This window comes from Oncorhynchus clarkii, chromosome 17, assembly GCF_045791955.1.
Source record: "Oncorhynchus clarkii lewisi isolate Uvic-CL-2024 chromosome 17, UVic_Ocla_1.0, whole genome shotgun sequence".
Classification (NCBI taxonomy): domain Eukaryota; kingdom Metazoa; phylum Chordata; class Actinopteri; order Salmoniformes; family Salmonidae; genus Oncorhynchus; species Oncorhynchus clarkii.
In genome coordinates this window covers 36,890,617-36,913,585 of record NC_092163.1, presented here as the reverse complement: position 1 = coordinate 36,913,585, position 22,969 = coordinate 36,890,617, and the positions used below count along the sequence as shown (strand labels likewise).

Genomic DNA, 22,969 nt, shown 5'->3' with positions numbered 1-22,969 from the left:
CTCAATTTTGTTTGTTTATTTTGGTAACGTAAACACTTGTTTCCCGTGTCAATAAAGCCCTTTGAACTGAATTGAGAGAGCAAATACAAAGAGAAGCGAGAGAATGAGAAATTTGGGGAAGAGAGAAAGAGAGATTTTTGGGGAAGAGAGAGAGAGAGAGAGAGAGAGAGAGAGAGAGAGAGAGAGAGAGGAAGCAAGCAATCGTGAGCATGACAGAGAGAGGGAGTGTAAGAAAGAGAAGACAGAGCTTTGGCAATGTTAACATATGTTTCCCATGCCAATAAAGCCCTTAAATTGAGAGAGCGAGAGAGCGAGAGAACGAGAGAGATGGGACAAACACCAAATTGACACTCTGCATGCAGAATTCTGCAAAAATATTCTCCATGTACAACGTCGAACACCAAATAATGCATGAAGAGCAAAATTAGGCCGATACCCGCAAATGATCAAAATCCAGAAAAGACCCGTTAAATTCTTCAACCACCTAAAAGGAAGCGATTCTCAAACCTCCCATAACTTTTTATGGCTGCAGGGGCAGTATTGAGTAGCTTGGATGAAAAGGTACCCATTGTAAACGGCCAGCTCCTCAGTCTCAGTTGCTAATATATGCATATTATTATTAGTGTTGGATAGAAAACACTCTGAAGTTTCTAAAACTGTTTAAATTATGTCTGTGAGTATAACACAACTCATATAGCAGGCAAAAACCTGAGAAATTCCACTTCCTGTTTTTTTTCTGGGGTGTCAGAATTTCAACCAAGCTCTCATTGAAATTACAGCGAGATATGGATGAGTTTTCACTTCCTATGCCTTCCACTAGATGTCAACAGTCAATAGAACTTTGTCTGATGACTCTAATGTGGAGGGTCGAATGAGACAGGAAATAGTCACCACTGCCACGAGTTGACCATGCTTTCACCATGCGCGTTCACAGGGGAAGGACCTGCGTTCCACCAGTCATCTGTCGTCATTCTAATTATATTCAAGATATATGTAAACAACATTCTAAAGATTGATTCAGTACATCGTTTGACATGTTTCTACTGACTGTTACGGAACTTTGACATTTCGTGATGTTATAGTGGACGCGCTTTGTGACTTTGGAATTATTTACCAAACGCGCTAACCAAAGTAGCTAATTGGACATAAATAACGGACATTTTCGAACAAATCAAGCATTTATTGTGGACCTGGGATTCCTAGGACTGCATTCTGATGAAGTTCATCAAAGGTAAGGAAACATTTATCATGTATTTTCTGGTTTCTGTTGACTCCAACATGGTGGCTAATTTGGCTTCTGTTCTGAGCGCCGTCTCAGATTATTGCATGTGTTGCTTTTTCCGTAAACTTTTTTTGAAATCTGACACAGCGGTTGCATTAACCTCTTTGATCTCTAGGGGCGCTATTTCATTTTTGGATAAAAAACGTTCCCGTTTTAAGCGCAATATTTTGTCACGAAAAGATGCTCGACTATGCATATTCTTGACAGTTTTTGAAAGAAAACACTCTGAAGTTTCAGAATCTGCAAAGATATTGTCTGTAAGTGCCCCAGAACTCATTCTACAGGCGAAACCAAGATGATGCGTCAACCAGGAAATGAGCAGATTTCTGAAGCTCTGTTTTCCATTGTCTCCTTATATGGCTGTGATTGCGCAAGGAATGAGCCTACACTTTCTGTCGTTCTCCCAAGGCGTTAGCAGCATTGTGACGTATTTGTAGGCATATCATTGGAAGATTGACCATAAGAGACTACATTTTCCAAGTGTCCGCCTGGTGTCCCTGCGTCGAAATTGGAGCGTAAAGCCAGGTGCAATTATTTTTCCATTTGAGAGCAAGGAGAAACCAGGCTTCCAGGAAGGATATATCATTGAAGAGATATGTGGAAAAACACCTTGAGGATTGATTCTAAACCACGTTTGCCATGTTTCAGTCGATATTATGGAGTTAATTTGGTAAAAAGTTCGCGTTTTGAGGGCTGAATTTTCGTTTTTTTTTTTTTTTTTTTTTTTTTGGTAGCCAAATGTGATGTACAAAACGGAGCTATTTCTAATACACAAAGAATATTTTTGGAAAAACTGAGCATCTGCTATCTAACTGAGAGTCTCCTCATTGAAAACATCAGAAGTTCTTCAAAGGTAAGTTATTTTATTTGAAGGCTTTACTTGTTTTTGTGATAGTTGCCTGCTAAATGCTAACGCTAATGCTAACGCTAAATGCTACGCTAGCTAGCTACTGTTACACAAATGATTGTTTTCCTATGGTTGAAAAGCATATTTTGAAAATCTGAGATGACAGTGTTGTTAACAAAAGGCTAAGCTTGAGAGATAGCATATTTATTTCATTTCATTTGCGATTTTCATGAATAGTTAACGTTGCGTTATGGTAATGAGCTTAGGTCTATAAATAGACATATACATATGACATTTGTAATGTCTTTATTATTTTGAAACTTCTGTATGTGTAATGTTTACTGTTAATTTCTATTGTTTATTTCACTTTTGTATATTATCTACCTCACTTGCTTTGGCAATGTTAACACATGTTTCCCATGCCAATAAAGCCCCTTGAATTGAATTGTGAGAGAGAGAGAGAGAAATGACAAGATAATTGAGAGGGTCAGAGACCTAGCTAATCGTCTTGGAGGCACGGTGAGACAGTAAGTTCGTTGAGGCCTAGGTGTGTGTGTGTGTGTGTGTGTGTGTGTGTGGGGGGGGGGGGGGGTTCAATAACAACATTCACACAGTTACCATGGCTGGCACAGACACACGTCAGAGTGTGTGTGTGTTTAGGAGGAAGGCGCTAGCTAGACGACCTCTCGTATTTGAGCCGTACACCCCTCCCCCGCTCATCTGCCGTCTCTACCTCACTCTCCTCGCCTCACACACCCCCCCCCCCCCCCAAACCCCAAAGTCTATTAACATTTACATTACAATGACCACTTCATCCACACAGTGGGTTGTGTGTGTATGCAACAAGATAGCACACTGATATCATGTCCCGACGTCCTTGGACAAACGTGTTACATTTTAGTCAGACAAGAAACAACTCTACCGTTACATTTAGGCATTCATTCAGACTGGTTAAGGATTAACCCACACCAGTCGTAAACATTAGGCATTCATTCAGACTGGTTAAGGATTAACCTACACCAGTCGTAAACATTAGGCATTCATTCAGACTGGTTAACTGATTAACCTACACCAGTCGTAAACATTAGGCATTCATTCAGACTGGTTAAGGATTAACCTACACCAGTCGTAAACATTAGGCATTCATTCAGACTGGTTAAGGATTAACCTACACCAGTCGTAAACATTAGGCATTCATTCAGACTGGTTAAGGATTAACCTACACCAGTCGTAAACATTAGGCATTCATTCAGACTGGTTAAGGATTAACCCACACCAGTCGTAAACATTAGGCATTCATTCAGACTGGTTAATTCTTGTGACTCTCAAACCCGGGTCCGGGAGCGTAATCATCGCCTGACACTAATTAGCATAACGAAACATAAATCTTCCTAGAAAATCTTCCTATTCATGAAAATCACAAGTGAAATATATTGGAACACAGTTTAGCCTTTTGTTAATCACCCTGTCATCTCATATTTTCAAAATATGCTTTACAGCCAAAGCTAGACAAGCATTTGTGTAAGTTTATCATAGCCTAGCATAGCATTATGCCTTGCTAGCAGCAGGTAACCTTGTCACGAAAATCAGAAAAAAAATCAAATTAAATCGTTTACCTTTGATGAACTACCTTTGATAACCAGTCGTAAACATTAGGCATTCATTCCGACTCGGCTTGCTAAATCGTTGTGGACGGATTGCAGAATGGTTTAAGGCGCGAGCTCCGGCGCCAAAGGGCAGTTCGCCGTAGAGGGGCACTCGTTTATTTTGTAATGTTTTTTTTGTTGCCCCTAGTGGCGGGTTTTGACGGCGTCACTCGACGTCCTGCGGACCTACACAAACTTTAAACCTCACCGTGGATCTGGAGTGACCCCTCTGGTGTGTGTGTGTGTGTGTGTTACTGACGTATCCAAGTGTGACTGTGTATCATGACACCTGTGAACACGCATCTAGATTTACTGTAAGGCTGCTGAGTGTGTGTGTGTGTGTGTGTGTGTGTGTGTGTGTGTGTGTGTGTGTGTGTGTGTGGAGTGAATCGCTCAGAGTACGTCAGCTTTAACCTCATCCCTAGCCATCTAACAGAACAATGTAATATGCATTGTTATTATATTTCAGCCGAGATTCAACCACATAGTCTCTACTTCAAACAGGTTTAATGCAGTCAACAGCAAGCGCACAAAGTTTCGTTCAGGAACTTTCCCTGGCTTTGTACTGAGGCAACGTTACGCAAACACCCTCTAATTCAGGCGGGTTTAGGACAGCCGGCAAGCAAGCAAAGTTTCCTCCAGGAACTTAAGACATTTGCTTTGTTTGTACTGAGGCGGTGTTTGGCGTCGAGCCTTCCAATGCTAATGAGGTTGGCTGGGCGGCCAAGTATCTGTGGGTTCAAACCCATTTGACGTACACGTGGTGCCCCCCTGAGAAAGGAAAGTAGTTGATGAAAAGGCTGGCTGAAACCCATCCGACCAGAGACAAAACAGGATAGAACAAGTGGCTGCGCTGTGAGAGAGGGGGTTGGGGATTCGAACCCGCAACCTTGGGATAATGGGGATGCTCTTGGCTGTGGAGCAGGGTCTTTGTTAGGAACGTGTGTGTGTGTGTGTGTGTGGGGGGGGGGGGGGGGGCTGTGTGTGTGTGTGCGTACTGTCAATGTGTGGCAGATGCTAAGGAGCCCTGGAGAGGGCTTTCGTGCGATTTGGCTGACTGTGAGTGCAGACAATGGCCAGCCCACACACACGAACACAGACTCACACAAACGGGGAGGCGTACATACGCATGCACCAGCGCACAGACAAACACGATATACAGACACAGAAGAGGAGGAGGGGGAACATATGATATTCCACCTCCCACAAACGACACTAGTATTAGCATTCATTTCCAGTAAGATGCTTCACAATACCGGGAGGGGGTAAAAATGGACCCATATTCACGAGGGAGGCCATGAATATTTATGCCACGCAATTAGCTAGCACTGAGAAGAGTGTATGTGTGTGTGTGTGTGATACGCATGAGCAACTGCAAAGACACTCGTCAGTGTACAAGGCAACAAGAATTACAGTCATACAGCCCAGTGACTTTGCTAAACAATGACAAGAAGATAAGGGGTAGCTACAGACTAATGAGTTTACGGAAAGTGGCTTATAAGACAAATGGAAGAGACTTTGGTGCAAAAGTATTTTCTAGGAGTGGAAAGGGACAAAAAAGAGCGTCGGAGTTCACTGCTACGCAAGACAATACGAGGCAATGTTTGGAGGGACAATGCTCTGACAGACCGTATGATAACACCTCTTTTACGAACAAGCGAAAGCTTTTCTGTTTTTCGGTTGTTCTTTCGATAATAATTGTCTGCTTTCTTCAAGTCGTAAATGACTAAAATGACCTAATATGTTATTTTTCCTAAACTAGAGTTTATTTTGAAGACATGAAGAAGACAGCAGTTGATATACCTTCATGGGCTTGTCGTCTGTCAATGGCTGGTAGACAACGAATGGTGCATGGGTCCACGCACGCACACACACACGACACACACACACAATCGACGCACGACACACAATCGACGCACGACACACACACACCCCTCCTGTCAAATTTCAGATAATGATAATAATGATTAAGAAGGTGGAGTCAAACGACCCATAAAACACCAGGCCTTTGTGCTCTGCATCTTAAACGTGACTCAGAGTGGTGCTCTTTTGTATGTGTGCCACAGTGTGTGCGCGCGCGTGTGTGTGTGTGTGTGTGTGTGTGTGTGTGTGTGTGTGTGTGTGTGTGTGTGTAAACCCATCATGGGCCACGCTCTAGTGGATATGTCCAATGACACCTTAATGTGCTTGGCTTGTCTTGAGGACCCCTGCGGGCTGAGAGCACAGGGGCTGCTGGGGCCTGCCTGCCCGTCTGCCTTGCTACATCCTCTAACCGGCGGGGGAGAGGCGCGTGTGTTTATCGCTGTCTGTGTGTACTAGAGAAGGTGTGTGTAACCAGAGAAGGTGGAAGGAGTGTAGAAATATCTGTGTATGGGAGAGGTTATATATATATCAATAAAACAAGGATTCATAGTGGGGTGGCATTAATGTGCTCCACGACTCAACCTAAACCCCTGAAACGAGCCCTCTGCTTTCACCCCCATCTCTTACTGATACACCCCCCCCCCCCACTCTTCTCCCTTCCATGCAAGATCCAATTCCAGAATATTCCACAGCTATCTCATACCAGGGCAGTAGAGGTGTAAGAGGAGAGAGAGAGAAAGAGCGAGAGAGATTGAGCGCGAGAGTGAGTATGAGCATTAGAGAGCACGAGAGAGAGAGAGAGAGAGAGAGAGAGAGTGAGAGAGAGAACGAGAACGAGAAAAATATGAGGAAAGGGGTTAAAAAGGAAGGGTGAGATGGTTTTAAAAATATATATGGAATGGGATCAATGCAAGCCGGTTCAGAGGGGGGCACTCAATTTCGTCTTAGAATGGAGCGTGTCAGAGAAAGAAGAAGGATAAGGGGGGGGGGGGGGGGAGCAGCCGAGACATGGATTTAAAACGAGGGGAGGGTGTGCAGTAGGGTAAGGGTAAGATGGTGGGCTAAGGGAATTACCTTTCTAGTCATTAATAATGGGGTCTACCCCACAGAGAGGTACCCCTGGCCCCTCCTTCAGCACCCCTCGGCTTAACCCCACCCTGGTCTCTGTTAATGGGGATCACGGCCAGGCATTGGTGGTGGGGGGGGGCGTGTAAGTGAGATAGAGAGCAGGAGTATTTTAGTATGCGTGTGTGTTCCAAGTCTGTCATATACACTGAGTGGACAAAACATTAGGAACAACTTCATAATATTGAGTCGCGCCCCTTTCGCCATCAGAACAGCCTCCGTCCGTTGAGGCACGGACTCCACAAGGTGTCGAAAAGCGTTCCACAGGGATGCTGGCCCACATTGACGCCAATGCCCCCCCACAGTTGTGTCAAGTTGGCTGGATGTCCTTCGGGTGGTGGACCATTCTTGACACACACGGGGAACCGTTGAGCGTGAAAAGCCCAGCAGCGTTGCAGTTCTTGACACAAACCGGGGAGCCTGGCTCCTACTACCATACCCCGTTCAAAAGGCACTTAAATATTTTGTATTGCCGATTCACCCTCTGAATGGCACACACACACAGTCCATGACCCAATTGTCTCAAGGCTTAAAAATCCTTCTTTAACCCGTCTCCTCCCCTTCATCTACACTGATTGAAGAGGATTTAACAAGTGACATCAATAAGGGATTATAGCTTTCACCTGGATTCACCTGGTCAGTCTGTCGTGGAAAGAGCAGGTGTTCCTAATGTTTTGTCCAAGGCAAAGTTGTTTACCCACTGCCTACGGAGAAACGGTCACACCGTATTCTCAAAATGGACACAGATGCCTTTTCACTGTCCTCTTTCTCAATCCCTCTCCGTCCCCCTCCACCTCCCCCTCTCTCCCTCTACTAATGAGTGGTAAAGGGGGTGTCAGCTGCATCATTAGAAGCCAACACAGGCGACCCGCAGCCAGAGCTTCAAAGCCGTACACGGCCGAGCCAGTGGTGAGGTTGTTAATGAACAGGTCCCCACATGGAATTACACCTGACCTTTGCCCATTCCCCTGGTGTGTGTGTGCCTTGGTCAGCGGGGGGGGGGGGGGGGGGGGGGGATTGCAGGGACCCACACCAGACAGACAGATGTAATTGCAGGTTACGGGAGGGTTGTGTGTGTCTAAGGTAATGAGGCATCATTAGCCCCCCCCGCTGACACCTGCCGCCTTTCTTCAGACCTGCTGTCTGAGGGAGTGTGTGTGATGTGTCCCTACGTGTGTGTGTGTGTGTGTGTGTATGTTGGTTGATGAGCGTGTCGATGTGTGCGCGGGGCATATTTGTGTGTTTGCATGCATACATGTGTTCACGCATGTGTGTGTGTGTGTGTGTGTGTGTGTGTGTGTGTGTGTGCCGTGTTCATGCCTGTGTGTATTTCTCTCTTACCTGTTTGTCGGAGAGTGTGTAGACGTGCTGCATGTCTGGGGAGAAGAGCAGGTCTCGGAGGATGGGGCCGTCACTCACCACCACGTTCTCATAGAGCAGAGCTGGACGCGTGGGACTCGCCGAATTCACCAGGATCTAGACAGAGAGACCGAGACAACAGGTGAGAGGACTGCATTCCGTTGCCTGGCAAAAGAAGTGAAAAGGCGCCAGCGGCCAACGAACCTCAGGTAAACCTCAAGGCCTGACGGAGGGAAAAGACAAGTGGCTCCAACTATCGGCCGAAATTTGGGGAAACGGCGCTGCCGGACGAAGCTCGCCGCGACTGTTCCGTAGCCAAGCGGCGGCGAAGAGGTTTGTGGTTCCCAAACAAAAATAATCTGCTCATCGGTTTAATGGCACAACGCCGATACCGTTGCTCCAGTCCAATGTTGTTGTTGCTCAAGGACCAATCACATGGCTCTTAAATCCTCGCTCCGTTGTGACGCTGCAACGCTACTGAAGGCTTTTCAGCTTTTTCTTGTGGTCCCGCAATTATTCACAGTTCACAAAGTAGATAACCGTTGTCAAATAACTTCTTAATGCAAGAAATACAAAGAGTGGCACTTCTCTATCAGCCCGACTGTTACACACTAAAAATGAAGGTGACAGATTTAGACATAATGTCTGTTTCTGTTTGTTTGTGTGTGTGTGTGTGTGTGTGTGTGTGTGTGTGTGTGTGTGTGTGTGTGTGTGTGTGTGTGTGTGTGTGTGTGTGTGTGTGTGTGTGTGGGTGTGGGTGTGTGTGTTTCCGTCTGTCTGTGTGTAGGTGTGGGTGTGTGTGTGTAGGTGTGTGTGTAGGTGTGTAGGTGTGTAGGTGTAGGTGTGTAGATGTAGGTGTGTAGGTGTGTGTGTGTGTAAGTGTGTGTGTGTGTAGGTGTGTGTAGGTGTGTGTGTGTGTAGGTGTTTGTGTGTGTAGGTGTGTGTGTGGGTGTGTGTCGGTGTAGGTGTGTAGGTGTAGGTGTGTGTAGGTGTAGGTGTGTGTGTAGGTGTGTAGGTGTGTAGGTGTAGGTGTGTGTAGGTGTGTGTGTGTGTGTAGGTGTGTGTGTGTGTGTGTAGGTGTGTGTGTGTACGTGTGTGTAGGTGTGTGGGGGTGTGTGTACGTGTGTGTGGGTGTGTGTACGTGTGTCGGTGTATGGGTGTGTAGGTGTGTTTCCGTCTTTCTGTGCGTGTCTGTGCGTGTCTGTGCGTGTCTGTGCACGCGCTCTGCAATCTGGGAGACGGGAGGCAGCAGCCACATTTTCAGAGAAACTGTGAGAGAGAGCGAGGCTGGCAGCTCACAAGGCCTTGATAAAGCAATGGGCACCCAAAGAAATATGAACCTTATTAAGGGGATAAAGGAACAATGAACAAAGGATACATTTCATTTAGTTTGCGGTCGCATCTCATCTCACACACAAATGAAGTTGCGCACATCCACACACCCACACACCCACCCAGCTGGACCTAGGTACAAGAAAGGTGTGCACACAGGAGACAACAAACACAGCACATCGACACAAACCATAGCAACACACACACACACTTTTGTTGTTTACTTTTTTGTATTACACACACACACACAAAGGGAGAGAATGAAGACAGAGTGCTGCGAGGAGCAGTGGGGAAATTGTTTGTTTTCTCGCTATCTGCTCACAGCGTGAAGGTCGGAGACGGGTCATCTTTCTCTCCCTCTCTCATTCTATCATTCTCTCCACCCCACTCTCTCTCTGACTCAGACACACACACACACACACACACACACACACACACACACACACACACACACACACACACACACACTTTCAGCATCTGCCTCGTCCATCTCTCCCTCGGCTCTCAGTGACACCACTCCAATATACTGGCTAATTATAAAGCTAGAGCTAACCACAGGCACCTCTCTCTACCCAGAGAGATTGGAGATTCACAAAGAGACCAAATACAGAGGCTAAAGTGTGTGTGTGTGTGTGTGTGTGTGTGTGTGTGCATATCTGTGTCTCCAAATCTTGGAATAGAATATAGACCAGGGCGAAGACCATCAAAGCACGACTTAATTTACATTTCCCCAACTGGCAACTGCTCTGGAGCAAGTCAGTCAGCCAGCCAGCCAGCCAGACAACCAGCCAGTCAGCCAGATAACCAGACAGTCAGCCAGACAGCCAGCCAGCCAGTCAGCCAGCCAGCCAGCCAGCCAGCCAGCCAGGGAACCAGCCAGCCAACCAGGCAACCAACCAGCCAGACAACCAGCCAGCGGGTCAGACAGCCAGAGTGTCAGACAGCCAGCGTGTCAGACAGCCAGCGTGTCAGACAGCCAGATTGTACTTCCTACAGTTGATATTACACTCAGTACTGCACAGACATTACACCATCACCCACTACTACTAGGTGGGAAGGTTCAGGTGACTGGGGTTCGGAATCTCCAGTCGTGGAGGGCCTCCACAGAGTGTGCAACACTGGGCTGGAACAAAAGTCTGCAGGTTTTAGAAACAGCTGTACAGGAACGTCGCTGAACAACCTTGTCTCCTGAGAAGTGACATTGAGTTGAGCGCGGCGCAGTTTACCAGACCCGGTTCAAATATTATCAACTTTAAATATTCCTCAGTTTGTGTGGAGTACAATTATGCACGTCATGTCCTTAATAGATTCACGAATCGATGAGTAGCACGGTCGTTTCAGGATCAGGATATTGTCAACAAGAGTGTGTTTGTGCGAGAGAGGAAAGAGAGATCGTCTCCGCCAGCTGTTGCCTGAGTACGCCCCGTCACACTGAATCCCTGATCTTCAAAATCAATCCACTCAACGACAGCAAAACGAGTGAAGGAAGGAGGGATAGAACGAGAGGGAGGAAGGGAGCGAGGGAGGGGAAAGGGTGAGTTTGAAACATAAGCAACGTTTGGCTAATTGAATCAAACCAAGCTATTCTCCGGATCAGACACAGAGGGAATCTAATCATAGCCGTGGTGAGGGGAGAGACACGTTTAGCGCGGATGATAGGGTTTTTACCAGGGCAGGGCGGCGATCGATACAACGGCCATCATGCAACGAGGAGACAGTCGATAACTATCGCTATGGTTTTTCCATTGTGTCTTTTCCTTTCGAGTAGTGTCTGTTGGTTTCAGTAAAATAGTTAAAAGTAAACAATATATATATAAACACACACATACATACAGTGGGGCAAAAAATAATTTAGTCAGCCACCAATTGTGCAAGTTCTCCCACTTAAAAAGATGAGAGAGGCCTGTAATTTTCATCATAGGTACACTGGTGTCCTTTGACAGCTCTTTGGTCTTGGCCATAGTGGAGTTTGGAGTGTGACTGTTTGAGGTTGTGGACAGGTGTATGTTATACTGATAACAAGTTCAAACAGGTGCCATTAATACAGGTAACAAGTGGAGGACAGAGGAGCCTCTTAAAGAAGAAGTTACAGGTCTGTGAGAGCCAGAAATCTTGCTTGTTTGTAGGTGACCAGATACTTATTTTCCACCATTATTTGCTAATAAATTCATTAAAAATCCTACAATGTGATTTTCTGGATTTTTTTTCTCATTTTGTCTGTCATAGTTGAAGTGTACCTATGATGAAAATTACAGGCCTCTCTCATCTTTTTAAGTGGGAGAACTTGCACAATTGGTGGCTGACTAAATACTTTTTTGCCCCACTGTGTGTGTGTGTGTGTGTGTGTGTGTGTGTGTGTGTGTGTGTGTGTGTGTGTGTGTATATAGACGGAGCTAAAGATCACAATGCAATGGCCACGGCGACAATGGTTTTGATTGACATAATTTATAATTTTTATGGTGAATGGGGGGTAGAGCAAGGGAGAGAGGGGGAGAGAGGGGGAAAGCAAGGTAGAGAGGGGTAGAGCGAGGTAGAGAGGGGGAAAGCAAGGTAGAGAGGGGTAGAGCGAGGTAGAGAGGGGTAGAGCGAGAGAAAGAGGGGTGTAGAGCGAGAGAGAGGGGTGTAGAGCGAGAGAGGGGTAGAGCGAGAGAGAGAGAGAGAGGGGTAGAGCGAGAGAGAGAGAGAGAGAGAGGGGTAAAACGAGAGAGAGAGAGGGGTAGAGCGAGAGAGAGAGAGGGGTAGAGCAAGAGAGAGAGAGGGGTAGAGCGAGAGAGGGGGGTAGAGCGAGAGAGAGAGAGGGGTAGAGCGAGAGAGGGGGGTAGAGCGAGAGAGGGGGGTAGAGCGAGAGAGAGAGAGGGGGATAGAGGGGGAGAGAGAGGGGGAGAGAGTTGGAGAGAGCGGGAGAGAGAGGGGTAGAGCGAAAGAGGGGGGTAGAGAAGGAGAGAGAGAGGGGTAGAGAAGGAGAGAGAGGGGGGTAGAGCGAAAGAGAGAGAGGGGTAGAGCGAAAGAGGGGGGTAGAGCGAAAGAGGGGGGTAGAGCGAGAGAGGGGTAGAGCGAGAGGGGGGGTAGAGCGAGAGGGGGGGTAGAGCGAGAGGGGGGGTAGAGCGAGAGGGGGGGTAGAGCGAGAGGGGGGGTAGAGCGAGAGGGGGGGTAGAGCGAGAGGGGGGGGAAGAGCGAGAGGGGGGGATAGAGCGAGAGGGGGGGATAGAGCGAGAGGGGGGGATAGAGCGAGAGGGGGGATAGAGCGAGAGGGGGGATAGAGCGAGAGGGGGGGATAGAGCGAGAGGGGGGGATAGAGCGAGAGGGGGGGATAGAGCGAGGGGGGGATAGAGCGAGGGGGGGATAGAGCGAGGGGGGGGATAGAGCGAGGGGGGGGATAGAGCGAGGGGGGAATAGAGCGAGGGGGGGATAGAGCGAACGAGAGGGGGGTAGAGCGAAAGAGAGGGGGGTAGAGCGAAAGAGAGGGGGGTAGAGCGAAAGAGAGGGGGGTAGAGCGAAAGAGAGGGGGGGTAGAGCGAAAGAGAGGGGGGGTAGAGCGAAAGAGAGGGGGGTAGAGCGAAAGAGAGGGGGGTAGAGCGAAAGAGATGGGGGTAGAGCGAAAGAGAGGGGGGTAGAGCGAAAGAGAGGGGGGTAGAGCGAAAGAGAGGGGGGTAGAGCGAAAGAGAGGGGGGTAGAGCGAAAGAGAGGGGGGTAGAGCGAGAAAGAGAAAATCAGGCAGAGAGGCAGAGAGAGTGATGCAAAGAGATGAACATGCCACTAGTTGGGCCGGGGAACAATGTCACTGGGTATCGACAAAGATTACCAGCCATCGTTTTGGGCATGCCTCGAAAGGACAAGCAAAAACAAATATCCCCTATTGATTCCATTGGCTCTCTGTCTAGACAGTGTATAAATAAGACATTATCCGAGGTGTCTGAACAGCAATCCCAAATACACGTCTCCCATCCTCACCCTCATCGGTGTGTCCCTTCAAACACACCAGCTAGGACTAGATAAACAGAGTGGCGTACGCCACATAATATAAGCGCATTTAGTGACCACCTGGGGGGTGCGTCTCAATAGTCTAAAGTGGCTTCCCTTTCTCGCCAACTCCCCCCCGCGGATTCAAGCTTCCCAAAACCTTGAACTGTGAAGTTAATCTTCAAGTGAGCCCTTGGCCATGAAGTCTTAAAACATATATATTTTTTAAGAGTATCAAATAGAAAGCAGGTATTCTTTCTGCCTTTGTCTTTTTTTAAATCCGGCAACTAGGAAATAATGGATGTGACAGATTCTGGTGCAAGTCTATAAGTGGATGACTCACCCATTGTAACTTCACCCAGAGAATTTGACTGTACAGTGCGGTGGCTTGCCAAGCATAAGACCAACTAATAGCGACACCAGGGGCTGGCATCCCAAGTCGCACCCTATTCCCCATGGAGTGCACTACTTTTGACCAGGGCAATGGTGCCCTATTTAGGGAATAGGGTGCCATTTGGCATGTACAGTAGGGCCAGCTTTCCCTGCACTCAGGTGAAAGGTTCCTTAATATTTTAAACACACCGTCTAGCTACAGCTCCACGGGGCTGCTCCCACACGCCACTGAGACATCTGCTACTGGTGCTATGACATGACCGTGTCTGTGCGTGTTCTCAGTCCTTCAAATCAAACTTTATTCGTCACATGCGCCGAATACAACAGGTAGTGAAAAGCTTTCTTAACCAACGATGCAGTTCAGGGGAAAAAAGTGCCAAGAAAGTATTTACTAAAATAAAGTTAAAAAAAAAAAAGAAAATACAAGAGAAAAAAAAGAAAAAAGGGGAAAATAATAACAATAAAATAACAGTAGCGAGGCTAAATACAGGGGGTACCGGTACAGAGTCAATGTGAGGGGGCACCGGTTAGTCAAGGTAACTGAGGTAATATGTACATGTAGGTAGAGGTAAAAAGTTACTATGCATAGATAATAACAGAGAGTAGCAGCAGTGTAAAATGTGTGTGTGGGGGGGAGGGGAATGCAAATAGTCCCGGGGATATTTGATTAGCTGTTCAGGAGTCTTATGGCTTGGGGGTAGAAGCTGTTAAGAAGCCTTTTGGACCCAGACTTGGAGCTCTGGTAGCGCGTGCCTTGCTATGGGGCTGCTGACAGGACAGTCTGGCTCTCTTCAGGTGGAGCTGCATGGCATCCAAAACAACTTTGATGTTACAAAGGGAGGTGGAGTAGGGGGTGACATTCCACCATATGTGAGGAGGCTTGTGAATCACACACACACACACACACACACACACCTCTCGCCCACCCACCACAAACGTTCAGATCCCTTCTCCTATAGTCTTCTGCCTGGATCAGACTCTTCACATAACTAGGTCTGCTATGCATAATGGAAACTCTGGCACATTCCACCCTTTGATGTTAGAGGGGGGAGTGGGGGAGGGCTCCCCACGTTGAAGCGGAGATTTGACGCGACCCACTTTGACTGGAACAATGGAGACTGAGTGAGGAGAGGAAAGAAGGAATGGAGAGGTGGTGGAGGGAGTGAATGGAAGACTGCTGGCAGTACTAGTCCCCTGTACAAGAGGGGAGAGGTTGACTGACGGCAGACGTGTGTCCTCGAACGGAGACAAGGAAAGGGGGTGTGGAAAGGAGGCCATCGCAGAGCATTGGGACACAGCCCATAATGAAAGGGAGATGTGCATTTAGGAACTTAACTGTGAACAGGCGGCACGCGAGGGAAGGGGGGGGGGGGGGGATACAAATTAAACTTTCGTCTCACGTGTCTCTCTCATCTAGTCTGTTTATCTCCCATCACTCACTCTTTACCTTTCCCTAAGTGATGGAGTCAAAAAGATAGTTTAATTCCAAGCATCCAGTCTCACTCAGGGGTTTTGTAGAACCGCAGCATAGCGAGGACACAGTAAACACATCACTCACTTAGGTGGCAGAACCCTGTGTAGCCATAGCAGCCCTAATAAAAGTGTGTGTGTGTGTGTGTGTTAGAACTAAGCAAGACAGCGGAGAGAGAGTATAGAGACCAAAAATGTTATTTTAACCTTTACAGATATTGTCCTAAGCTAAAAGGTCAATGGAACTGCACAATTGTCTATTTAATAGACCTATAGTGCTAACGCTGAGGCACTTAGGCTAGAGAGTGCACCCTGAACAATCACACAGACTCACGCGCGCCACACATTGAGAGACGCTGGTACATATATGGTAAAGCACTCTGCGGTAATTTCTGCTTCCAGGTTCAAATGAATGTTATGTTACTAGGAATTCTGGCCTGAGAAGATTGAAGTTGCATTTATTGGCCGAAATGAGAATTTTTTTGCAGTCTCGTCCACTCTTTCCCATCTCGCGCTCTTCTTTTCCCTCTCCCTCCATCTCGACGCAGCTCCCTCTCTCTTTGTCAGGGTAAGATCTAGGCTCTTCTCTGCATATAATGGCTTGAAGGCAAGAGCAGATGCAGCATTACGGATGAGCAACCTCAATTTTCATGCTTTTCAAAATATCAGGTAGCAGTAGGAAGGCAGGAGGCATAGTGTTAGAGCTAGCAACCGAAAGGTTGCTATTTTGAATCTCTGAGCAGTCTCTAAAAAAATCTGTCGATCTGCCCTTGAGCAAGGCACTTGACCCTAAGCTACAGCACTGTCTTGCTAGCACAGACTGGAATATGTTCCGGGATTCTTCAAATGGCATTGAGGAGTACACCACATCAGCTACTGGCTTCATCAATAAAAGTGCATCGATGACGTCATCCACATAGTGACCGTACGTACATACCCCAACCAGGAGCCATGGATTTACAAGCAACATCTACGCTGAGCTAAAGGCTAGAGCTGCCACTTTCAAGGAGCGGGACTCTAACCCAGAAGCTTATAAGAAATCCCACTATGCCCTCCGATGAACCATCAAACAGGCAAAGCGTCAATACAGGACTAAGATTGAACGATTATATGCACGCTTCGAGGCAAGCAACACTGAAGCATGCATGAGAGCACCAGCTGTTCAGATGACAGTGTGATCAAGCTCTCCATAGCCGATGTGAGGAAGACATTTAAACAGGTCAACAATCACAAGGCCGCAGGGTTAGATGGATTACCAGGACGTGTGCCGCGAGCATGCACTGACATTTTCAACCTCTCCCTGTCTGAGTCTGTAATACCAACATGTTTCAAGCAGACCACCATAGTCCCTGTGCCCAAGAACACCAATGTAAACTGCCTAAATGACTACCAACCCGTAGCACTCACGTATGCAGCCAAGATGTGCGTTGAGAGGCTGGTTATGGCTCACATCAACACCATTATCCCAGAAACCCTAGACCCACTCCAATTTGCATACCGCCCCAACAGATCCACAGAAGACACAATCTCTATTGCACGCCACACTGCTCCTTCCCACCTGGACAAGAGGAACACGCTGATCCTCAACACGGGGACCCATCAGGGGTGCGTGCTCAGCTCCCTCCCGTACTCCCTGTTCACCCATGACTGCATTGCCAAGCACAACTTCGACACCATCATTAAGTTTGCTGACAACACAACACCGACAATGATGAGACAGCCGGTAGGGAAGAGGTCAGAGACCATGATGTGCCGTGACAGGATGACAAATCAAAGCAAATATTATTTGTCACATACGCCAAATACAACAGGTGTAGTAGACATTACAGTGAAACGCTTACTTACAAGTCCTTAACCAACAATGCAGTTAAGAAAAAAACAAAAAAATAACAATGATTTTAAAAAAAGAGGCATTAGAATAACAAATAATTAAAGAGCAGCAGTAAATAACAATAGTGGGACTATATACCGTGTGTACCGGTACAGAGTCAATGTGCAAGGGCACCGGTTAGTCGAGGTAATTGAGGTAATATTTACACTACCGTTCAAAAAAAGTACATTTTCAGCTGTGCCATCAGAGTCCCTGGGTTCGCGCCCAGGCTCTGTCGTAACCGGCCACGACCGGGAGGTCCGTGGGGCGACGCACAATTGGCCTAGCGTCGCCCGGGTTAGGGAGGGCTTGGTCGGTAGGGGTGTCCTTGTCTCATCGCGCACCAGCGACTCCTGTGGCGGGCCGGGCGCAGTGTGCGCTAACCAAGGTGGCCAGGTGCACGGTGTTTCCTCCGGCGCATTGGTGCGGCTGGCTTCCGGGTTGGATGCGTGCTGTGTTAAGAAGCAGTGCGGCTTGGTTGGGTTGTGTATCGGAGGACGCATGACTTTCAACCTTCGTCTCTCCCGAGCCCGTACGGGAGTTGTAGCGATGAGACAAGATAGTAGCTACTACAACAATTGGATACCACGAAATTGGGGAGAAAAAGGGGTAAAATTCACAAAAAAAAAAAAGAAAAAAAAAGAAAGAAAATTTGTCCATTAAAATAACATCAAATTGATCAGCAATACAGTGTAGACATTGTTAATGTTGTAAATGACTATTGTAGCTGGGAAGTTGCTGTGGAATATCTACATAGGCGTACAGAGGCCCATTATCGGCAACCATCACTGCTGTGTTCCAATGGCACGTTGTGTTAGCTAATCCAAGTTTATCATTTTAAAAGGCTAATTGATCATTAGAAAAACCCTTTTGCAATTATGTTAGCACAGCTGAAAACCGTTGTGCTGATTAAAGATGCACTAAAACACCTTCTTTAGACGAGTTGAGTATCTGGAGCGTCAGTATTTGTGGGTTCGATTACAGGCTCAAAATGGCCAGAAAAGTCCGTCTATTCTTGTTCTGAGAAATGAAGGCTATTCCATGTGAGAAATTGCCAAGAAACTGAAGATCTCATACAACGCTGGGTACTACTCCCTTCAAAGGACAGCGCAAACTGGCCCTAACCAGAATAGAAAGAGGAGTGGGTGGCCCTGGTGCACACCTGAGCAAGAGGACAAGTACATTAGAGTGTCTAGTTTGAGAAAACAGACACCTCACAAGTCCTCAACTGGCAGCTTCATTAAATAGTACCCGCAAAACACCAGTCTCAATGTCAACAGTGAAGAAGCGACTCCGGATTCTGCGCCCGCACATCGACTCTGTACCGGTACCCCCTGTATATAGCAGTGCAACTGTTATTTTATTGTTGCTCTTTATTATTTGTTCTTTTTCATTTTGATTTATTCATTGTTTACTTCAGTAAATACTTGAACATTTTATTTTTTCCTTAAAACTGAATTGTTGGTTAAGGGCTTGTAAGTCCGCATTTCACTGTATTCGGCGCAAGTGACAAATAAAATGTGATTTGATTTTTAATAATGCTGGTCCCATGCTGTGACCCCACTTGCCGAGGGTGTCTCAGGGGGAGTGGGATATGCAAAAAAAAAACATTATTACACTTCACCACACGTGTTCATATGTGAAGCATAAGCTACTGGACCTTTGATATCATTACTTATTTCAGCATATAGATTGGACATTTAAAACCAGTGTTGACATTCTGCTATCAAAAAAAACCAGGAAGCAGCAACAGTTTCAATTTTAGGAAAATGATATGCAACACAATTTGTCACCAGAATGGGTAAAAACTACTGAATGAAAGGTGCAGATTTTTTATTAGCGAAATCGTGAAAATGATACCAGTGTGTACTCGATCTGCCCGTTCTACACGATGCTGCTAGTCTGTCTGTGTTACACTGAGCTGACTGATGAAGTTGTTGAGCCATCACAGACAGAGTCACAGAGAGAGAGAGAGAGAGAGAGAGACACACACACACACACACAGATGTATAGTGTAGGGTTTATAGGGGACTCGCATAAATGTCCTCACTTATCTACACCCAACACCCGTGTGAAGAGGGTGACTGCGCACAACACGTGATGTGTATCACCCACACAAATGTGTTCACACACACACACATAAATATGCACATACACATTCTATCATGTATATGGCCATGGCCTTTCACATCCAATAGCAGCCCAGTGGTAGTGGCAAAGGCACAGTAACATAGCTAGAGCCTGGATCTTGAAGGCCACATCCACACATCAGACCACGTTCTAATTGGACATATCCCCCCACAATCGTTTCAGCGGCAAAAGAAAACTATCCATCAACGTTCTGTTTTTTTTTTTTAAATCTGCATGTTTCCCCGTAACCACCTCTACATTCCCAGTCCATCTCTCCTTCCCCCTCCTCTGCATCCTTTGCTCGGAAATTAAATGCCCCCGTCGACACCGACAAGAGTGAGTCGCTTGGCGCGGCGCCAGCGCGATATTTCACCCCCCCCCCCAAAAAAAAAAAAAAATAACTAAATCACGCTAACTCAATCATCTACAAGATGCACACACATGGTGGGGGAGGCGGGGAGAGATGGGATTTTAAAGAGGTGCTTTACAAAGCATCACATTTTTAAGCGCAGCCAAAAAGGAAGTCCAGCACACATACAGAATACATTGTCTCTAGATTGGTGCACATTCAATATTTTCCTTAAATGACAGAACATGCAAATGTACTGTAAGGACGGCTAGCATGGAAAACCAGTAGATGCTAAGCTAGCAGCAGGCTGGGGTCCCATAGAGAATTAGTGGATGCTATGCTAGCAGCTAGCTAAGCTATTATAGAGAACCATTGGGTGCTATGCTAGCAACTGCTACCATGGGGAACCAGCGGGTACTATTGCTAGATGGTCTGGGTGCCAGGCTAAAGGCTAGCTAGGCTACGTGGCCTTATCAGTCAGGAAGAGAAACTATAACAATGCAGATTAGGCAGAGCAGCAGAAGCAACGAGGGGAGACGACACAAACTTCGCTGTTTACATTTGCACCGATAGAGAGAAGACACACACACACACACACACAGGAAAGAGAGGTTTGGCACTGCTCGCTGTGTGTGTGATTGTGCGATTGCATGTGTGAGAGGGAAAACAAGACTTGACAATCCACATCAAATCTAGCGCACACTTGACTACTTTCCATCAACTACACACCAACACATATGGAATGAAATGAACGATTCCCACAGGCTCCACTTCTCCCGGAATTGGAAGGGATTCCTATGGAAATCACATGGAGGAAGAAAAGCAAAGAGGACCAGGACGGGGGAAAAGGAATGGGAGATAAATCCAGCATTGTTTACAACCGTCTCCCCCTCTGTTACTGAAGCATACCAAGCCAAGTGGGCTGAGCCAGGCCAAAACCACACCTCGGCACGCACCGTGCCAAACCAACTCTCGCCACCTCTCACTCTCCCCCTGCTCAGTCTTTTCTTCCCTCCCCTACGCATCTTTCTTGCCTTCTCTCGCTCTCTCCTTTGTTTCCGCCCTCCTTCACCCTCCCCATCCACTACATGTGCCACTCTCCCTCTTCCCTCCCACTCCCTCCCACTCCCTCTCCTCCAAGACTTCTCCAATAAATCTTCCCCTCCCTCAGTCTTCCAGAAACACGGGGGGAAGTGGGGATAATCCTGGGGCAGTCGGAAAATCATGGCTGTGAAAGACAGAGTGAGCGAGACAGAGTGAGGAGGTGAAAAATAACGAGATCAGCTATACCAGAGAGAGGGAGAGAGAGAGAGAGACATAAACAGAGAGAGAGAGAGAGAGAAAGAGAGAGAGAAAGAGAGAGAGAGAGAGAGAGAGAGAGAGAGAGAGAGAGAGAGAGAGAGAGAGAGAGAGAGAGAGAGAGAGAGAGAGAGAGAGAGAGAGAGAGACAGAGAGAGAGAGAGAGAGACAGAGAGAGAGAGAGACAGAGACAGAGAGAGAGAGACAGAGAGAGAGAGACAGAGAGAGAGAGACAGAGAGAGAGAGACAGAGAGAGAGAGACAGAGAGAGAGAGACAGAGGGAGAGAGATACAGAGAGAGAGAGACAGAGGGAGAGAGAGACAGAGAGACAGAGAGAGAGAGAGAGACAGAGAGAGACAGAGAGAGACAGAGAGACGAATAACAGCGTGCCATGTTCTGTCGCTACGAGAGAGCAAAACTAGACCGTGTGGGTTTCCTAACATAGACCCAAAACACACAGAAGCCACCACAACAATGTTAACGTCTTACGGGGACTTTTAGAAATAACGTTTTCCGTTGCTAGGCATACAAAAAGTTGTAGTAGTACGTGTTCTGCCAGTGGTTTGGTTCATGCTGTGTATGGGTATGTGTGTGTTGAACCAACTCAACCCAGTCACCTCCATCCAACAACCAATCTACTGTATAAATGACTGAGCTACGCTATCACACACACACACACACACACACACACACACACACACACACACACACACACACACACACACACCTAATCAATCACTTAAGAAGCAGGCATCCATTTCATTTGGCACACAGTTGGAACCTGATCAGCGCTCTACAGTATCTAAGCCAAGCTGCCCAGCCCATTCTTCTGCCTGCCCTAGGGACTGATTCCTCTCTATATTAATTTCTCTCTCACTCTCTACATACCTGCTAGCTCACAGCTCTGGTGAAATGGAATGATCATGAAGACTGTATCCTACTGAAGGTTACAATCCAGACACATTTAGAGAGAAAGGCCAAGGGGGTGAAGGAGAGGCAGCAAGATGGAGCAGGATGGAGGTGGTGTGTGTGTGCACAACATTCTTCCCACAATGTGTGTGTGCTCAATAAATCACTTGGTGTGTGTGTGTGTGAGCGTTTGCGTGCGTGCATGATGTATGTGTGTGTATGCATCGTGTGTGTGTTACGGTCATCATGTGTGCGTGCATCGAAATTGTGTGTGCGTGCGAGTGAACTGCCGACTCAGCAGAGAAAGTTGTAGGCAGTATTAAGCTGGGCCAGATGGGGCGATGGAGTATTCCAGAAGGTTCCGGCTGGAAATGGGATGGAATTTAACCCTGGGAAGGGTCACAGAAACCCATGGAGACACATTACTGACATGACGTGTGCACATGATTTATGAGCGTGTTAGTAAATAGTGTGCATAGCAAGTCTTGTGTGTGTATGTAGACAGAGAGACACAGACAGAGAGACACAGACAGACACACAAATACATATATATACTGTACATATACCGTGGGGCAAAAAAGTATTTAGTCTGCCACCAATTGTGCAAGTTCTCCAGCTTAAAAAGATGAGAGAGGCCTGTAATTTTCATCATAGGTACACTTCAACTATGACAGACAAAATGAGAAGAAAAAAATCCAGAAAATAACATTGTAGGATTTTTAATGAATTTATTTGCCAATTATGGTGGAAAATAAGTATTTGGTCAATAACAAAAATTTACCTCAATACTTTGTTATATACCCTTTGTTGGCAATGACAGAGGCCAAACGTTTTCTGTAAGTCTTCACAAGGTTTTCACACACTGCTGCTGGTATTTTGGCCCATTTCTCCATGCAGATCTCCTCTAGAGCAGTGATGTTTTGGGGCTGTTGCTGGGCAACACAGACTTTCAACTCCCTCCAAAGATTTTCTATGGGGTTGAGATCTGGAGACTGGCTAGGCCACTCCAGGACCTTGAAATGCTTCTTACGAAGCCACTCCTTCGTTGCCCGGGCGGTGTGTTTGGGATAATTTTCAAGCTGAAAGACCCAGCCACATTTCATCTTCAATGCCCTTGCTGATGGAAGGAGGATTG

At 46.9% G+C, this 22,969-nt stretch overlaps 1 protein-coding gene across 2 annotated transcripts in view; it reads right to left on the bottom strand.

Moving 5' to 3' along the window:
* The window catches only part of LOC139370758 (plexin-A1-like), a 314,226-nt gene that overhangs the window by 198,978 nt on the left and 92,279 nt on the right, over nt 1-22,969 (bottom strand). For both annotated transcript variants that reach the window (XM_071110449.1, XM_071110450.1), the window contains exon 4: nt 8,105-8,239. In XM_071110449.1, the coding sequence (XP_070966550.1) occupies nt 8,105-8,239 (135 nt within the window). The remainder of the gene's footprint in view (nt 1-8,104; nt 8,240-22,969) is intronic.